Below are 18,460 nucleotides of genomic sequence, written 5' to 3'. Positions count from 1 at the left end.
ATTATTAAATATAAAACTAAGCTCACGTATCCACCTTCTCTGTGTGTAAACGAACTCTTCCTTCCCCAACCTCCATCTAGCATGCCTTATCACCCCCATTTGTTAGAGAAGTCAACAATCCCAAATCAAACAATCAAGAAAACAATAAACAAAAATACCCACTTCAAAAAACCCACTAATGGATTTTCCTAGTTCAATAGATCACCACCACACCAGTAAAACCAAGCATTTAGGAGGATCTTCAATCATGCTTCCCCAACAACCATCATACATGTTAATGTAAAAGTAAGATTATGTTATTATGGTTGTAATATTTGTAGAGATTATGAAATCGGTATTTTTGATACCGATTAATATTTGTATTTTTTTTGTCAATAATTTTCAGTTACGACATGTTATTTGTTTTCAAAAGTAAATTAATTGACACGATATAGAGTCAAAACGATATATTTTGTGAAAATTAATTTTCAAAGAGCATAAATGTTCAGGTTTTGTGTTTATTATTGCGGATATTAACCGGCCCAAAGGTAGGTTGATATTTGGCCGGATAAATGCATATATGATAATAAACATGAAATAATTTTTTTAAGTTACATGTCATTAATAAGTCAATCCAAAGAGGGGTCTTTAATCGACATGATTTATTGTCAATGTTTATTGTTAAATTTTATGGTAATGTGTTTGTTAATGTGGATATTAATCGACCCAAAGGTAGGTTAATATTTGATCGAATAAACACATGTTTGATGATAAATATACGGCAATTTTTAGGTTGCATGTCATTAATAAGTCATTCCAAAGAGAGGCTTATTAATCGACATGATATATTGTCAATTTTTATTATCAAAATTTAAAATTTATGTGTTTATTAATGCGAGTATTAGCCGACCCAAAGGTAGTGCGGATTCTTTATCAAGACAAATACTTCACATAATTGACCTTAGTTGGTCTTTGTTTTATCCAAAACATCACAACTTACCAATTTCAAATGTACAAGAGTAGGACACTTTTACCCTTAGATTTAACAAATGTTATAAACCTTTCTTTAAGATATGTCACTCAAGAAAAAGGAGTTGAAATTGATGAGTGCTAGATACTTGGAGGAGTGGAGCTGAAACTAGGAGAAGAAGGATGAAGAAAACATGCAAAATGAGGAGAACATAACTGAAAAAGATACAAAAAGGATGTTGTTGGACAACTTCACCCCTTGTTAGTATTTTGGTCATATTTCATGACTCGTAATTCCGATCGATAGAAATCAAAATGTTCCGAAAACTAGACAAAATTTCAAACAACTTTCGTTTTTGTGCCAAACATAAATTTTCAGTGCTCACGTCGTGACAAGGGTATTGTCACGACGTGAAGAATAAAAAATCATCCAAAACTTCCCATGTCGGTCTACGAGTTTGTGTGCGACAGGGAATCCCACCAGTATGACGTGGCACATGTTTCCCACGTCATGGCAACTAGAATTTGGAAATAATATATATTGTAATCATTAGGTCGAAAGGGAGAGTTCTGGGGCAGAAAGGTGCGATTGAAGAGCAAAAAATAACCTTCTAAGACCCCTTGGCGGGCATAAGAAGATTGGAGATCAAGACATTGGAGCAAGGAATTCACATCATTAATTTGGTTTGCCTAGATTTTATCATGTCTAGCTTATTTTTCCATGTGTTTATGTGTTTCTTTTCTCCAATTATGAGCTAAATCATTAGACTTTCGTTTAGTAATGATGAACCATGATATTATGTGTTAGTTTCTCACTTTCTTTTTTCATGGATTTTATGAAGTTGGTTTAGCTTGTGTTTGATATATCAAAGCCTAGTATGTTAATAGTTTCAATCTTTGTTACTTAAATTCCAAGTTTAGTGTAGTTGAATGATCACTTTAATTGCATAAACTTGCTTATCTAGTTGTTTATGAATCTTAAATTGCTAGAGCTAGAGATTGGCCAAATCCTAGATCATGTAATAAAAAATGTTGTCTTAACTGTGCTAGAGAACATAATTAGATCATAATTTGTTTTGGTTATTTGTCTACATTATAGATAATTAATCTTAGAATTATCATTCATAGCCCAACAATATTAATAATCAATTTAGTGTCTACTTGTGTAAGACTATTGCATAGTAGTTCATGAATTGACGAAAAACATTAGGAGATCGGACCAAGACTTCTAATTACATTTATATTGGTAACCAACTGAATTAATCCATGTGTAGAAACTACCCGTAGGAAAAAGGGTGATTCAAAGCTAAATGGAAGTGTCTTATTATCTTGATTTAGAGTCATCTTTAATTGTTTGCTTTGTTTCTAGTAATTGAATTAAGTTAATTTGAACTTGCAAAATCAGATAGAAACCCCATATTTTAGTTATTTTTTCTTAGTTTTACTTTTAGTAGTTATTTTAGCTAAAAACCGTTCCTTGAGTTCGACACCCGACTTACCTTAACTATTCTATAATTTGACTAGGTACACTGCCTAAGTGCGATTTAGATAGTTAAGTTCGTTAGTAGGTATATCTTTGCACATCAATATATATACTAGACGAATTCTCGCGCGTTGTGCAAAGAAGATTAAAAATATATTGTTAAAATATTGAAAAATATATGTTTAATATGGTTATTTTATTGACATTAACTTTGAGATAATATTTTTACACTAATTTATATATATATATATATATATATATATATATATATAATCTATATTATTTTGAACAATAATATTCATTGACATCAACCCACATTCCTCATTAATATAATTAAATATAATTATTTATTTAGTATTATTTTTAACAATTATTATTATTGATTAATTATATTTTTACTTATGCGATCATTTTCTAATTTCAATAATTATGTTCATTTAAAATACAATTTATTTATAGTTAAATATAATTTATAATTTGATGTTATTATGATTTAAAAATGTTATTCACTAGTTTTAAACCACTTATTATTAATACTAAGTTAAAGAAGACTTTTAAGAAACACTTAATATTATTATTAAAATGTGAAACATACACTAAATAATAAAGTGATAAGATAGACAATTTGCATTTCAAAGGAAACTTGCATGGATAATATGACATATCCATGTAATTTGATTTTATTAATTGTAATTATTGCTTATTAATTTTAAAACCACTTGTTATTATTAATAAGTGAAAGAAACTTTTAAAAAACACTTATTATTATAATTAAAATGTTAAACATATACTAAAATATAAAGTGATAAGATAGACAATTTGCATTTTAAAAAAGGCTTACATGGATAATATTGGATAATATAACATATTCATGATTTTTAATTAATTATTGTTTTGAAGCAATATGAACGTACCAACATGTATACAATAGTTAATTAAATATTATATATATCACCTTCCATAACATATAATCGATAATATGAATCTAATATAATTTATATTAAAATTTCAACCACAACATACAATGATATTCTTAAAAGAATACTTAAATAAAAAAAATACAAAAAAAATTAGTATATAACAAACTTACAAATTAAAAACTTCAACATAATAACATGGCTCGAAAAATTGTTCAAAGCCCTCAAACCAACACAAAAAACTTTAAACTTGTTTTCTTTGTAAAGTTTGTATGTGAATTATATTTGTGTGTCTACTCAAAAAGATTGACATTTTTATAGTATAATATTCATTAGTTGTTTATTAAATATATTATATAAGCTATAAAACCTTTGATTGTTAATCATTATTAAGAAACTTTTGAGTGGTATTCATTCATTAAAATAGAAGGTTTCAAATGCATGAGGTGTTTGCAAATTTTTATGGGGTTTCAAATGCATGAGGTTCAAGGAAAAATGCTAGTTATATATATATATATATATATATATATATATATATATATATATATATATATATATATATATATATATATATATATATATATATATATATATATATATATATATATATATATATATATATATATATATGTAACATCCCAAAATTTAAGGCCAAAAAATTCATTTTAATTAAGTTAATATAAAAACCGATAGTATAAAAACATCCATAGCGTTATCCCATGTCAAAACCAATATGTCAATAATCAAAACATATCATAATGAAACATTATTAGAGTATAATCCTAAAGATATCATATGCGAAAAAAATAGTGTGATGCGTTGGTATCATGTCAACTCCTTTTCCTTTTAAAGAAGAAGTACATGAAACCAAAACTGAAAACCGTAAGCACGAACCTTAGTGAGTTCCCCCATCATACCACATACCATACAATAAACATATTGCCAGACATATATAGGTGCCCGGCCTACCCCGCTGAGCATATATGGGTGCTCAACCTATAAATGTTAGGCATATCGGGGTGCCCGCCCTATCCCTGTCAGGCATATCTGGGTGTCCGACCTACCATGTCATGCATATCTGGGAGCTCGACCTACCCTGCCAAACATATCTGGGTGTCCGACCTACCCTCCAGTTTATTTCAACCGGCTACGGGGACTATTTCACCCCTACCACTACCACATAATAACATAGCATAACATACTGTCAGACATATTTGGGTGCCCGACCTACCCCCCGGTTTATCTCAAGCGGCTACGGGGTCTAACCTACCTATCCTACCACTCACATAATACCATAGCATACTAGCACATAAAGCATAACAGATAGTGGCATACCAGAAAATTATCACGAAGACAATCATCTCAACTATAATCAACTACTAGTGGGCCGACATTGGTGCCTTCGACCCACTTCTACTGGAAGGTAACTCACCTCACACTGTTGAAGTCCCGCAGACAAAACTCTAGCTGTTGGATGACAGATTCCCAAACTGTCAACATCAAAATAACACCTAATTAATAATTGGGTTCCAGTTCATAACCATAGAATCTTGCTTGGGGGTAAAAAGACTACTTTACCCCAACTTACTTTGATTCAAGCCCAAGGCCCAAGCTCACACTCCAAAGGACAAAAAGTCAAACAATGGATCAAAGCCTAACATATGGCCCAATTTTACAAATTGGGCCCAAACCTTTACATGGTCTTACCCTAAGGCCCAACCATTTATTCTAGTACTAACACTTGGCATTTCGATGGTCCAATGTCTCATAATCATCAAGGCCTAGTTATGGCCCAATTTTCCAAATTGGGCCCAAACCCCTCACATGGGTCTTACCCTAAAGCCCATCCAAATATTCTAGTCCATATACTTGTTCTTGGATGGCCCATCAATAACCCAATCACCAAATCCCAACAGAAAGGCCCAACTCAAGGCCCAAACAAAATTAGGGTTTTCACATAAAATGACGATTAGGGTTAAGTGTTCTCGCTTAACTCATTAAGAACTTAATCCATTAAGTTCATCACTCTACTAGGTCAACCATACAAGGTGGTCGGGATTAATCCATAATTCCAATCCAATGGTCCAAACATGCGGGTGCCGACAGTTCCAAATTAACATATCCAAAATTAGGGTTTTCTAAACCCTAAATAGGGTTTCCAACCCAATCGCTTGCCAATTAGTCCATTGGTTATGTTTTTAAGTTTATTAATGTTAATTATGTCGGGCACCACCCACTACCACCTCGGGTAGTGGTGGTCAACGACAGATCACGGCGGTGGTGGTTATAATTTTAGACTAAATATGTCCAAGCATCTAAACTAACAATTCGATCACACAGTGCACACCGCCACCCAACATGACGGTTGGTAGCGGCAGAAGGCGGCAGCCACCACCTCACGGTGTTGGTGGTGGGTTTCTTCAGATTTTACGCCCATTCAGTACATTATACAAACATAATATCCCAAATAACACATACAATATAACACACACACGCTCATCCCCCTTGTGGCGGCAGGCGGTGGTCGGAGGTGCTAGCCACCACCTCACGGTGGTGGTGGTGGTGGCTTCTCTTGATGTTGTTCGGCCAAGCAAAACACACACAACATGTGAATTGGTAGCAGAATCACACACCCACACGTCTTTGCTCGGAAATCTAAATGCAACCAACCACTTTGTGGTGCATGGTCACGACAGTGGTACAAAATTGCGGGCAACAGTGGTGCTTACGGCGACAGTGGGACAGCTGGGGCAGTGAATCAAGTAGTAGTCGGAGGAATCGATGTCGTTGACGGCTGCATGGGCGGCGACAGACGTCGGCTAAAGCAGCGGCCATGTTCTCCGATTTCCAAACTAGTCTTGAGTCTCCCTTGATCTTACCGGAATAAGGCCAACAACAACAAGAACAGAGCGGGGTCTTGTTCGATGTGGGCTTCGTCTTCAGCGGTTGAGGCACAACGGCGACAACAATGCAACCATAGTTACATAAATTTCCAAAGTAGCCATGATCCTCGCTCCAGATCATGCGAACTGGATCGGGGTACGTTTTTGTACCGATCGCATGTGGAACACGAACCAAATCGGAAAAAGTATCGATTGCAAAATTGTATTCACCATACCTCAATTCGTGATTCTGGAAGACAAGAACGACGATTTGGAACGTTGATTTGGGGTTTGGGAACGCTGATTTTGGGTTTGGAATCGATCGGCCGGTGAAATTGAATATTTTTTATCTTTTATGCAATTGATTTTGTATATCCCCTTCATATAAATCATAAATTCACTAGATATGTTCCATATACACCATTAATTTAATTTCATTGATTTAAGTGGGTCCAAATTTGTTTACAAATTAAGTGATTTCATAGTGTATAGACGATTTCATATCAATAATAGATTACAAACAGCTCGTTTCACTAGGTAATCAACACTATATATACATGGACGATTTTTTTTTATTTACCACATATTAAACAGAAACAAAAGCAATTAGAGGCACATTACTTACCAGTTACCACATAAAAATGGTATCTGGCAAACAAATATCTGATCACATAGTACATATTGAATTAAATGAAGATGAAGATATCACACAAGAAAACACATTTGTAGAGGAGACTCAAGAAGTTCAAGGTAAAGAAGTGAACGATGACAAGCCCGTGTTGCAAGAAGTAACCATTCTTTCTGATGCAAATAGCAAGAATCCATCAGGTTCAAAGAAATGGGTTTGTAAACATTGCAAACAACAATTTACAAGTTCATACACAAGGATACATGTACACTTTTTTGGTGCTATGTCGGGAAAAAAACCATAAATTAAAAGGTGTACAGTTGTACTTAATGATCGCAAGAAGTATGAAAGGCTGATGAACAAAGTAAGAGATGTTGTAAAAGTGGGAGTGTCTCGTGCTTTAAAGAAATATATATTCACTAAAAAACAATCTTCCTCTTCTTCTAAGAAACCAATTGAAGATGCATTTGCTGTGATAAAGAGAAGCACAGTTGACTTGAAGATCATGAAAGGGCTTTGTGCAAATGGAATTCCATTTAATGTGCTACGTAATCCCCAATTTCTAGAGATGGTTAGTGTTATCAACAAAGCACCTACGGGTTATAAGCCTCCTTCCAGTGATAAAGAAAGGACGGCTCTACTTGATGAATGCCATAGAGATGTAGAAAATATTTAAATCCTATAAAAGATACATGGTATACGCAAGGTGTTTCAATTGTTTATGATGGGTGGACAAACGTAAAGCATAAGCCACTCATTAATGTCTTAGTTGTTAACAATCGTGGGGCGATGTTCATGTATGCAGAAGACTTTTCTGGTGTGGAGAAAACTGGAGTTGCAATAGCAAATTATTTTCTTGGAGCCATCGAAACAGTAGGACCAAGAAATGTCCTACAAGTTGTTACAGACAATGTTGCGAATTGCAAGGCTGTCGGGAAGGAAATAGAAAAGGTACACAAACACATTTTCTGGTCTCCTTGTTGTGTGCATACATTGAATTTGATTTTCAAAGATCTTGAAAATTCGTTCTATTGGTTGATGACAACATATAAAAGAGGGAAAGTGGTTGTAAATATCATAATCATGCTTTGACCATGTTTAGAGATAACTCAACACTTGAGTTATTAAAGGTGGCAAAGACGAGATTTGCATCTCATTATGTATTATTGAGAAGGTTAATGGACTGTAGAGAAGCTTTGTTTACAACCATCGCCCTTAATTCTTGGAGAGATTGGGTGAAGCATGGGGGTGAAAATACTAGGATTACAGGATCAAAGGTTGTTGAAACTATTAGAAGTGAAGAGTTTTGGGAAGATATGGAGAGCATTTTATCCATCACAAAACCTATTTTTTTTGCTGATAAAATTTTGTGATGGCGAGGGAGCAAAAATGGGAGAAATATACGAAAAAAATGGACAACATGTTAGGTGAAATTAAAGATGTGATGTCAAATAACAAATATGTTTCCTACTATGATGAAGTTGAGAAAATATTGCTTGCTCGGTTGGAGAAGATGACGATTTCGTTACATTGTTTGGGATTTGCTTTATGTCCACGATTCTATGATACAAGCTATCTTTCAATGTTAGCACATGGTGGAATAGCTAGAAAAGCACCCAACTTAGATAAAGAAGTGGTACTTGGAGTCATGGAAGCGTTTAAAAGAATATAAGAAAGTTATGAAGAATACCAGATGTTGCGAAAGCAATTTGCAACATTTCATATGAAAAAAGGACTTTATTCGATGGCATCATCACATATGGATGCGGTAACCATGGACGCAATTGATTAGTGGTCAAGTTATGGTTCAGAAACTCCACAATTGGCTGATGTTGCCAAAAGAGTTCTCTCACAGCCCATTAGCAGCTCATCAGCAGAACGAAACTGGAGTACATACTCTTATATTCACAATGTGAAAAGAAATCGTTTAAATTGTAAAATGGCAGACAAGTTGGTGTTTATCCACTCAAACATTCGACTCTAGTCACATTTTTTTTGAAAATTACAAAGCAGGTCCAACTAAAAAATGGGATATGAATCCAGAAAATACAAATTTGGAAGGGCCAAGTACAAGATATGAAGATTTGCAATGGGAGAACTTGGAAGGAGATGATGCTAATGCATATAGAAATGGAAAAAGGCAAAGGATGGATTAGTTTGAAGTTTTTTTAGATGTGTTAATCAGTTAATGTTCTTGTTTTTTGTTTTTTTTTTCAAATTGTTACTGTTACTGTTTTTTTGATTCCTGGTATTTACTTTCAATTTCCATGTTTTGAATTTTGAAGTGTTATCTGCTGGAATATTACATCCTATTTGAAGTGTTTATGTTATAATATAAGTTAACTGTTTTTGGAATTATGTTTTAAACATGGTACATTGTATTCGATAATATGGTACACCATACCAGATACTATGATACACCGTACCGGGTCGTACCCGACGTACCGAAATGAACCTACCCCCTCGTACCGGATACACCCATGCTAGCAATCCACGTTCCCGATCCATGTTCCCGTACCGGTTCATACCACGATCCATGTGACTATGAATGCACCAGTGGGAGGAAGGTGGTGCGTCTTCAACCGAGAATAGCGGCAGCTACACCACGGGTTCGTTTCTCTGGAAGTAGGATGGTCGCGGTGGTGGCTTTAATGGTTTGCAACCTCAACAGCGATGGTGGTGTGGCACTGGAAGTCGTAGAAATGAAGGCGGCGCCCGAAGGTGAAGGGAGATATAAGGTGGCTGCTGGAAAAAAAAACTTCCTAGGGTTAGGGTTATGGGAAAGTTGCGGGTTTATATGCTCCCATCCATTTTCAAACTTTAACCCATATTAACATTTTCAGTCCCTCCTCCTCTCATTCTTTTCAAATAAAGACCATATATTACCATTCAACATCTTAGCCTCCAAAATCTATTCAATATAAGTCCAAATGATACCAAACACCCCCTGACTTATGAAAATCTTTACAAAATAAATCCCGAAATTACACTGTTAACCCCCGAAAATCCAAATTATATTATTTGGCTCCCCAAAACCAACACCGCCGCTAAATATTGTGGATTTTAGGACTACTATTCATTTATTAGTTTTATCTATTTGTTTATTTAATCAACGAGATGTTACAATATATATATATATATATATATATATATATATATATATATATATATATATATATATATATATATAAACTAAAAGTTAGTTTTATAAAATATATAAGACAACATGTGGGAAATAGAATGAGTGTAAGACACTCTTCGCTCTCTTTGATACCACCTTAGGCCATCACCATCACTCCCACCACTCTAAGGGTGATGAGTGTTTTTCCTCCAATGCTTTGACTAGTGTTTTTTTTTAAATCTTGAGAATGTATTGTGTAAGAGAGATTACATATGTACAAGAGTTGCATCTTTTTTTACGCATCAAAAATGTGGTTATACACTTTATCAAACTATACTTTTGTTTGGAAACTTAATAAACCATAAGATTTACTTTTAAATATAATGAAATCATTAACTTCCTTTAGAACCATATATGAAGTTGTTACCATTCCATGAAATACTTTTATGGGTTAATGATCTATAAAGGTAGGAAGTTTAGCATTTGTCCACATATAGGTAATCATGTTTTTTTCGTACATATTTGACCATTAAACTTGTTTGACCTGTTCAAAATAAGGTAATATGATTTGTAATTAGCGGTAATATTACCTTATTATGAACAATGAACAAGCCAAACAAGTTTACTGGCCATGTGTACAAAAAAAACATGGTTACCTAAATATGGACAAAAACCAAAGTTTCTTACCCGTTTTGGTAATATTGGGTTATTTATGCTAAATGCAATATGTGACATAAAACCAGGCTACCAGGTCTTTGTGTATGAGTAAATGGCCAAGTTTTGGGCCAACCCAGTTTAGGCCTAACTAGTTAAGGGCTAGGTTGTATACACTTAAGGGGCTAAGTTGTGTACACTTTAGAGACATGGCAGTACAACCTAGCCCATGACTAGAAGGGTTTGAACTAGGTTGGCCTAAGTCTAACCTAATTGTCCATTGACTTGGATTTATAAATAGAACACCTCCTCCATAAGGAGGATATCTCATTCTCAAACATAAGCCTCCACTTTAAACATACACTCTTCCCACCAAGATGGTTCTCCGTACAGGAGAAACTATCTCCTCATACACATCGATCTAATTTAACTGTCGGAGCTTGATCCTATGGCACAGTCCCTGAAATAATTCTAACAGTTTTGTTGTATGATGACACCTAAGAATCAAGTCAGGAACTTGCTAATGACACCTACTCTAGATCTTACACAAAGACCCAATAGGCCGATTCCATGTCAAATCAGTGGGTATTATGATTACTTGCACGTAGCATAAAGAACTCAATATTACCAAAATGGGTAAGGAACTTTGGTTTTTGTCCATATTTATATAACCATGTTTTTTTTGTACACATTTAACTAGTAAACTTGTTTGACTTGTTTATAATAGGGTAATATCACTGTAATTACCAGTCATATTACCATATTTTGAACAAGTCAAACAAGTTCGATGGTCAAATGTGAACAAAAAAAACAAAGTTACCTAAATGGGGACAAAAACTAAAGTTTGTTACCTTTCTAGGTCATTAACCCTGCCTACTTTTTAAGATATGTTATACTATCTTTCATGAAGCATGGCAATAGACCTTCTTTACACATGACATGAATATATATATATATCATGAACATGAGCTCTTTTATCTTGAAAACATGTTTCGACTTGCAACCTTGTTTTCACAAAAAAAAAAAAAAAACACTACTCACCTTAATGGTCTGGGCCAAAGTTACTAGTTTCCTTGAACTTAATTACAACCATAAGGTGACACCGCAAATTTTATCCAATCTAAACTTTAGACATACTTGTTTTAATATATATGTTTTAAAATTGTCACCATGACAAAGGCCTAATTGTTGATATGTAAAATTTCATAAAAGATGTTCAAGGTTCAAATCTTACACGCCTATAATCAGTGTTATGTGATTTTATCCCAGGAGATGGTTCTACATGGGCTGCCGAAAGAGGGCGGACTACCAATTTTTTATGTTTTAAAACAATAGACAAAGTTTCGGCTCTTGATATATTTTTAAACCAATGTTGTTTGTGAAGAAAACGAGTTCCTTACCCATATTTACCACTAACCCTAATATATATATATATATATATATATATATATATATATATATATATATATATATATATATATATGAGGGTTCAATTGAGAAAAAAAAGGAATCATTCGTAGTCAATCATTTATTTTTGCCGCAAAAGCCTCCAACGTACCAACAAAAATGGAAAAGGAATGCATATGTGTTTTCCAACAAAACATGTTTCCTTAAACTATGCTAAGCATTGCCTTAATATATACAAAAACATAGTTTTTCGTTTTTTTATAATTTTTAAGAAGCTATTTTTATCGAAAAATGATTTTAAATATACCAAAATTCATGATTTTTTATTCTCTACAAATAGACATCCATATTGATATAGTTTTAAGATAAAATAATTTTTTTTTATATTTTAAGCTATCGTTGTTCATAAGTGAATAAAAATGAATCCGGTTTTTATTATAGTACATACGTTATTCACTTATGAATAAAAACTATGATTAATTTTTTTAATAATTTAAGTATCATTCATATATGAATATAACATATATTAAACATAGTATATTCATATTTAAATATTAGACGATGCATTCACTTGTGAATATTAGATACTATTTTCACTTGTGAATGTTAGATGGTATATTCACTTATGAATATTAGATGACATTTTCATATGTGAATATTATATAGTATTATATGGTATATCACATGAGAATAGTACATAGTATATTCACTTGTGAATATTAGATCGTATATTCACTTATGAATAATAGTTGGTATATTCATATGTGAATATTGCACAGTATATTCATATATGAATATTACAAGGTGTTTTCAGAAATATATATAATTTTTATATGTTATTCACATATAAATAACATACAAATTTGCATATTTGTTTTGTGTTTTAATAATCACATATTGATTCAGGTGAGAAAAAACATATTCATATGTGAATATAACGTGGTAATTTAGTTTATGCATTTCATCAAACAGTTGGAATGTATATAAGGTAACTTTTTTAAAAATGTGCTAAATATGATACTTTGACTATTTACATCTTACAAAATAGTAGATTGGTAGAAAAATATATGAAAATTTTCAAACAAAAAATTATTTGATCTTTTTCTAACCTTAATTTTGATGTTTTATTTGATGAACGATGTTGAATGAATGATACGAATTGATTTTTTTGTTGATTATCGATGATGTTCTAATGATGCTGGGAGTATAATTAATCGTAGATATGTTCGTATTCAGGCAAAATTGAAGGTTGGATTGAAAGAGCAAAAAACGAATGAATTTCAACTCTTATCTAATTCTCTACATTTATATATTTGTGATTGAAGGCTATCATATCATATTTACAAGTTTGTCACCGTGTCCTTTATGTTTAGATGCGATGCTAATTAAATGAGTGGCTGAGAATAATTCCCCCATTCTCAACCTTTTTTATTTTCTCAATTGAACAATATATATATATATATATATATATATATATATATATATATATATATATATATATATATATATATATATATATATATATATGCTAATTAAATGAGTGGCTGAGAATGATTTCCCCATTCTCAACTTTTTTTATTTTTTCAATTGAACAATATATATATATATATATATATATATATATATATATATATATATATATAAAAGAAAGAATGTAGCTACCGTACTATTAACTTGGTTTGCAAACAAATTCAGAAGAAAAAAACTACACATTAGTGTATCCTTATCCAAACTTTTTGTAATAAGATGCCGAAATAGTCATTTGTGAGCAACATTTTAACTTTAAAAATCCTACTACTGGGTGCATCACAAATATGTTTCGTTAACAAGTTAATCTAAGACATCTTTTTTTAACGAGATATCAAGTCTTACCAATAGCTAAAAAACATATTACACATGGAGATTATCTTTTCCTTTCCTACCTTCTCTTTTTCCTTCCGCGAGTCTGCAACACAAATCCAGTCATAAATATGTAATTATGTGAAGAAAAAAAAATATCAAACTTTTCAGATCTAAAAATAAGAATATTAGACAGAAAGCCACCTGTTTCACAGGAACCTCATGAATAGATGTAGAAGTGGGTTCTGATTGATTGGGTGTACCCACCGGAATCAAAGTGCCATCAACCTAATGGATGCATGTAATCGAAATTAATTAAAACTAAAAACAGAGCATCTTTAGTCCCCGCTTATTATGCAGGACATGTCAGAACAGAACAACTTGTATTGTGTTTGACATGCATTGGACTGGACTTTGACTCTGACTCATGTGAATGGTACAAAAATTGCCCAGTCCAGTCTAATGCACGTCAAACACAGTACAAGTACAACCCAGACAACGGATGGTAAACTTACGGTATTGGGGATGTTCTGAGGAGGGGTAGCCTTGTGCAAGGTAGACATCATTGAGAGCATTTGAGACATCTGAGCAGACATCTGTGAACATGTTTGTTCGAGTGATGCAAGTTTGTCCTTCATTTGAAGAACTTCGGCATTCTTTTCCGCAACCATATTCAACGCCTCAACTCGCGTAGAAACTTCAGGGCCGGGACGAGAAGGGGTAGTAGCATTTAATCCGTATAAGGAGACACCGCCTTTTCTATCCACTCCCATTACCCGCTCATACACATCATCTTTTACTTCATTCTTGTTACCATCTGTCTCTCGTAGTTGTGACTGAAATCAACAATCCATTTAATTAACACATAAAATATATTTTTAAAAATAAAAAGTACATATTAGCGTAACATGATTATTACAATCACAGCAGCTGTCGCCTCATTCACCGGCTGACCGTTTTTCCGTGTACGGGTCAAGATAAATAGTTCTGCCCGTGATGGTTCCTGCCCGTCCGTCCTTTTTGCCCTCTGTCATAATTGAAAAGGGTATATCAGTCATTATGAAGGTATTATCTATATTCTATAAAATAAAGAGAATTACAATGTTGTTAGTTACCTCCTCTTCACGTATTCTAGCAAAGCTTTTTTTGCCCGAGGTGTGACTAAACTTATGCCTAGCACGATTGGCCTTATTTTTGGCACTGATACGCTGAAACATTGTAGAAATTTATAAAAATTAATTTCTTTTTTCAGTTTAACAAATGAAATCTATAAAAATGTGAGAGACAGAACACAAACCTGCCATTTTTCAGAGCTCCATTGAGAAACAAGAACTGCCCACTGATCAGGAAGGACCCTGTCATCACAATCTGCAAGGCGTTCTTCATCGGTTGAATGTGTGTCATAATGAGTAGTCTTGAGAAGCGACTTAAAGTTTCTCCATTTAGTTCCAAGTGACATCAGCACCCAACTTCTACTACTAGGGTCAATATCAAATTTCATCTGTAACATATACATGAAATATATTATTGGACACGACCAAAAGAATATAAAAAAGCTGGTCACATGTTTTCTTTATTCTATGACATTAATGATTCAAAAAATAAAAATCCATACCAAAACTTTCTGCCACATGTTCTCCTTATTCTCTTCTGGTACTTTGCTCCAACTAGGATAAATCAAGGGAGCCAAGTTTCCATCACGTGCTGTTAGACCTAAAAAGCTGGTCAACTGTGATGCCTCTGACCCCACGGGCTGCCCGAGTTCATTGGTCAGGACTTTTATCCGCCCGACTGTATTCAACAATCTAACGCAACGTGTGGGCCCACGACCTTGGCGTTTCTTTTGAATACTTCTAGAATCTTTTTTCAGACAATTATGGTTAGTATTAGTAAAGTTCATTTTTTTTGGTAAAAGATTATAATAGTAGATTGTTAAAAAAAAAAAAGGAGTTACCAATGTTAGGCTCATCTTGTTCAGGGGAGGATTGTGGGAGGTTGTTAGAGCTCTGTTGAGGTAGAACAGGGTGCTGCATGTTGATTGGCTCGGGTTGATTTTGTACTATTTGGTTAGAACCAGAGGCGTTTTGGTTGGACAAATTGTTGGTGAGTGGGACAAGTGGGAAGTCTTTTCCTTGTTTCTTGTGCCTTGAGATAGAAGACTCTGTAAAGGAAAGGACAAAACGGTCAAAATATGATCACCCTTACCAGCAATAGGAATAACAGAATTTGCATATAGCCATACCTGCAACACCAGAATTTGCATTTGTGAATCCTGGGACATGATATTGCACATTAGAGCTCAATCCAGGCCTATTCTCTTTGGATGAGGGTGGAATGGATTGTACTTGGGTTGACCTTTTATCAGCAATAGGAGTAACAGGACTCACTGAATGTCCCTCGTTATGCATATTTTGTTGCACTGCAGGTTCTACTAAAAATTTGCTCTTTATTAAATATATACATCATAAAAAGATACTAAAACTAATTACAGCACATATGGCCATATGGGGTGCTTACTAACAAAAGTTGGTGATTGTTCACAGTGTAGTCCAGCTGCTATCCAGTACTTTGTAAAGAATGTCTTCACCCGCTTCATGAGCTCCAAAATATGATCACCCTTCTTATTATATTTGACACAATTATACCAAATATATTCTACATCTTTAAACACGTCTCCTGAATTCATGTACTTGAGACCATTCTCAAGGTTGTTGCATATTGTACCAAAATCCATTGGTGTATCGATAACATCAAAGTAATCCTGGTTCAACAAAAGCACATGTTTTTAGAATGTATAAAAAAATGCTAAATTACACACCAGCAAGAAGCTTACAGGTATTTCAAGTGCAACAGGATCTACAGGTCTGTTAAATGGATCAGCTGCATCCAACTTCATTGTCTTTTTGATAACCTAAGATAGAAAAAAGGCAATCTATAAGTGTAAAGCAAGGATGTAGAATTACAAAAGATGGTCAATGTAAATTATACTGATAGGGCAGTATCCAATTCTTGCTGCTTGTATTCTGGATTTTGATGTAGTTTGCTGTTGTTTTCATCAAGATCCATGTCAGCATGAGGTTGCTCCATTTGTTCATTGCTGATTGAGTTCTCAGCCAAGGTTTTTGTCAGGTTAGCTAGTCCACCAGCTTCCTTAGACATGTCTTTGATAATGGATGCAATCATTTTGCGCAATTCATTTGGATGATTCTGCATTCTCCCATAAACAGCTTTTTCTATCTCTAAATCTGCTTGTCTGCTACCATTTCTTGGAGTTTCAGTTTCCATATGCACAGAGGTGAGATTTTTCTCTGTTTTCTCATCAGATACAGATTTTCCAACAGGTTGAAAATTCATGCTGGTTTCAGGTACTTCTGGTTCATCATTTTCTGCTACTAGAGTAGCATCAATTTGCACTGTCTTCTTCGCCAATGGAGTTTTAGCTTTGCGCTGCCCATATGCACGTTTCCGCTTCATTGTTATGTGCCTGGCGATGAAACCAACAAAAGCGACAAAAAACTGATCAGATAGTTTGCAACATGCTAATCAACGAATCAACACAGGTAACAAGCTACAGAACTACTATTACAAACTCTTAATATTTGGTTAATTCGTTGATCTTAGTCATCCACTCCAAACTCCATGTCTATGTCTAGTACCCGAAATGCTCGATTTTCTAGGATTTAAAACTTTGTAGATCAACTTGGAATAACATGTACATATAGAAATGTAGCTGACTATCAAAATCATACAAATTTGTTCCAAATTTTGCGACGTCTACTGATTGTTATCTTGTGTTGGAAAGTAAGCACAAAAAACTTAACAAATGGATGGAACAGAGATATAAACAATCGATAAAGCTATAATTGAGTGTAGATAATCATAAACCTTAGTCGATTGAAAGCGTTAGAAGTAGATGATGAAGTGTTTACCTGTTGCTAGGGTTTTCTCGGCGACTTGGAGAAGATGTCAAGAAATGAAATAATGAGTTGGATTTTGGCTCGAGCCCCCTTTGGTGACGCCTTACAAACTACTCCCCTCCCGTCCCATATACCGATTATTGTTTTATGTATTTTCATGTAATCAGCAAAATAGAACAAGTATTATTTTCGAATGTTATACGGATATTTTGTTTTTTCTTTTTTATCAATATAATTTTTTCTAAAGTGTGTATCGAGTATTTTATTATTACGGGTGGTTGTACCGTCACAAAAATAGTAACTTAAAATTTTTATTTTTAGATTAATAAATCCTCAGGACATATCATTCACATAAACCAGGTAATCAAGGTTTATCAAAACATTATCAAATCAGAGTAAATCAAATAATGCGCGTATGTGTTTTGCAATCATCTCAAACTCTTCCGTTTGAAAATCGAAATACCTGAAACATAAACTGAAAACCGTAAGCATAAAGCTTAGTGGGTTCCCCCACCATACAACATACTAAAACAACATACTGCCACGAATATTTGGATGTGCAGCCTACCCTTTCGGTCTATTTCAACCGGATGGTGTCGAGCATATCTGAGTTGCCCTTTCGGTCTCTTCCAACCGGATACTGTCAGGCATATCTGGGTGCCTG

At 33.8% G+C, this 18,460-nt stretch overlaps 1 protein-coding gene across 2 annotated transcripts; it reads right to left on the bottom strand.

Annotated features, from left to right (window-relative positions):
- Positions 1 to 13,730: 13,730 nt before the first annotated feature.
- Positions 13,731 to 17,940, bottom strand: LOC111878993 (uncharacterized). 2 transcript variants are annotated; one of them, XM_023875458.3, is made up of 13 exons: positions 17,809 to 17,940; positions 16,868 to 17,363; positions 16,713 to 16,790; positions 16,397 to 16,640; positions 16,122 to 16,310; positions 15,834 to 16,040; positions 15,495 to 15,739; positions 15,177 to 15,380; positions 14,995 to 15,087; positions 14,799 to 14,906; positions 14,395 to 14,715; positions 14,084 to 14,167; positions 13,731 to 13,985 (listed from the first exon to the last, which is right to left on the bottom strand). In XM_023875458.3, the coding sequence occupies exons 2-13, from the start codon at positions 17,351 to 17,353 to the stop codon at positions 13,959 to 13,961; spliced, it is 2,286 nt and encodes a 761-aa protein (XP_023731226.1). In that variant the 5' UTR covers positions 17,354 to 17,363; positions 17,809 to 17,940; the 3' UTR covers positions 13,731 to 13,958. The 2 variants fall into 2 exon arrangements, with proteins under 2 accessions (XP_023731226.1, XP_023731227.1); XM_023875459.3 differs by having other exon boundaries at positions 16,122 to 16,307.
- Positions 17,941 to 18,460: the final 520 nt, after the last annotated feature.

Source organism: Lactuca sativa, chromosome 9 (genome assembly GCF_002870075.4).
Source record: "Lactuca sativa cultivar Salinas chromosome 9, Lsat_Salinas_v11, whole genome shotgun sequence".
Taxonomy (NCBI): domain Eukaryota; kingdom Viridiplantae; phylum Streptophyta; class Magnoliopsida; order Asterales; family Asteraceae; genus Lactuca; species Lactuca sativa.
This window is presented reverse-complemented; position numbering and strand designations above follow the sequence as displayed.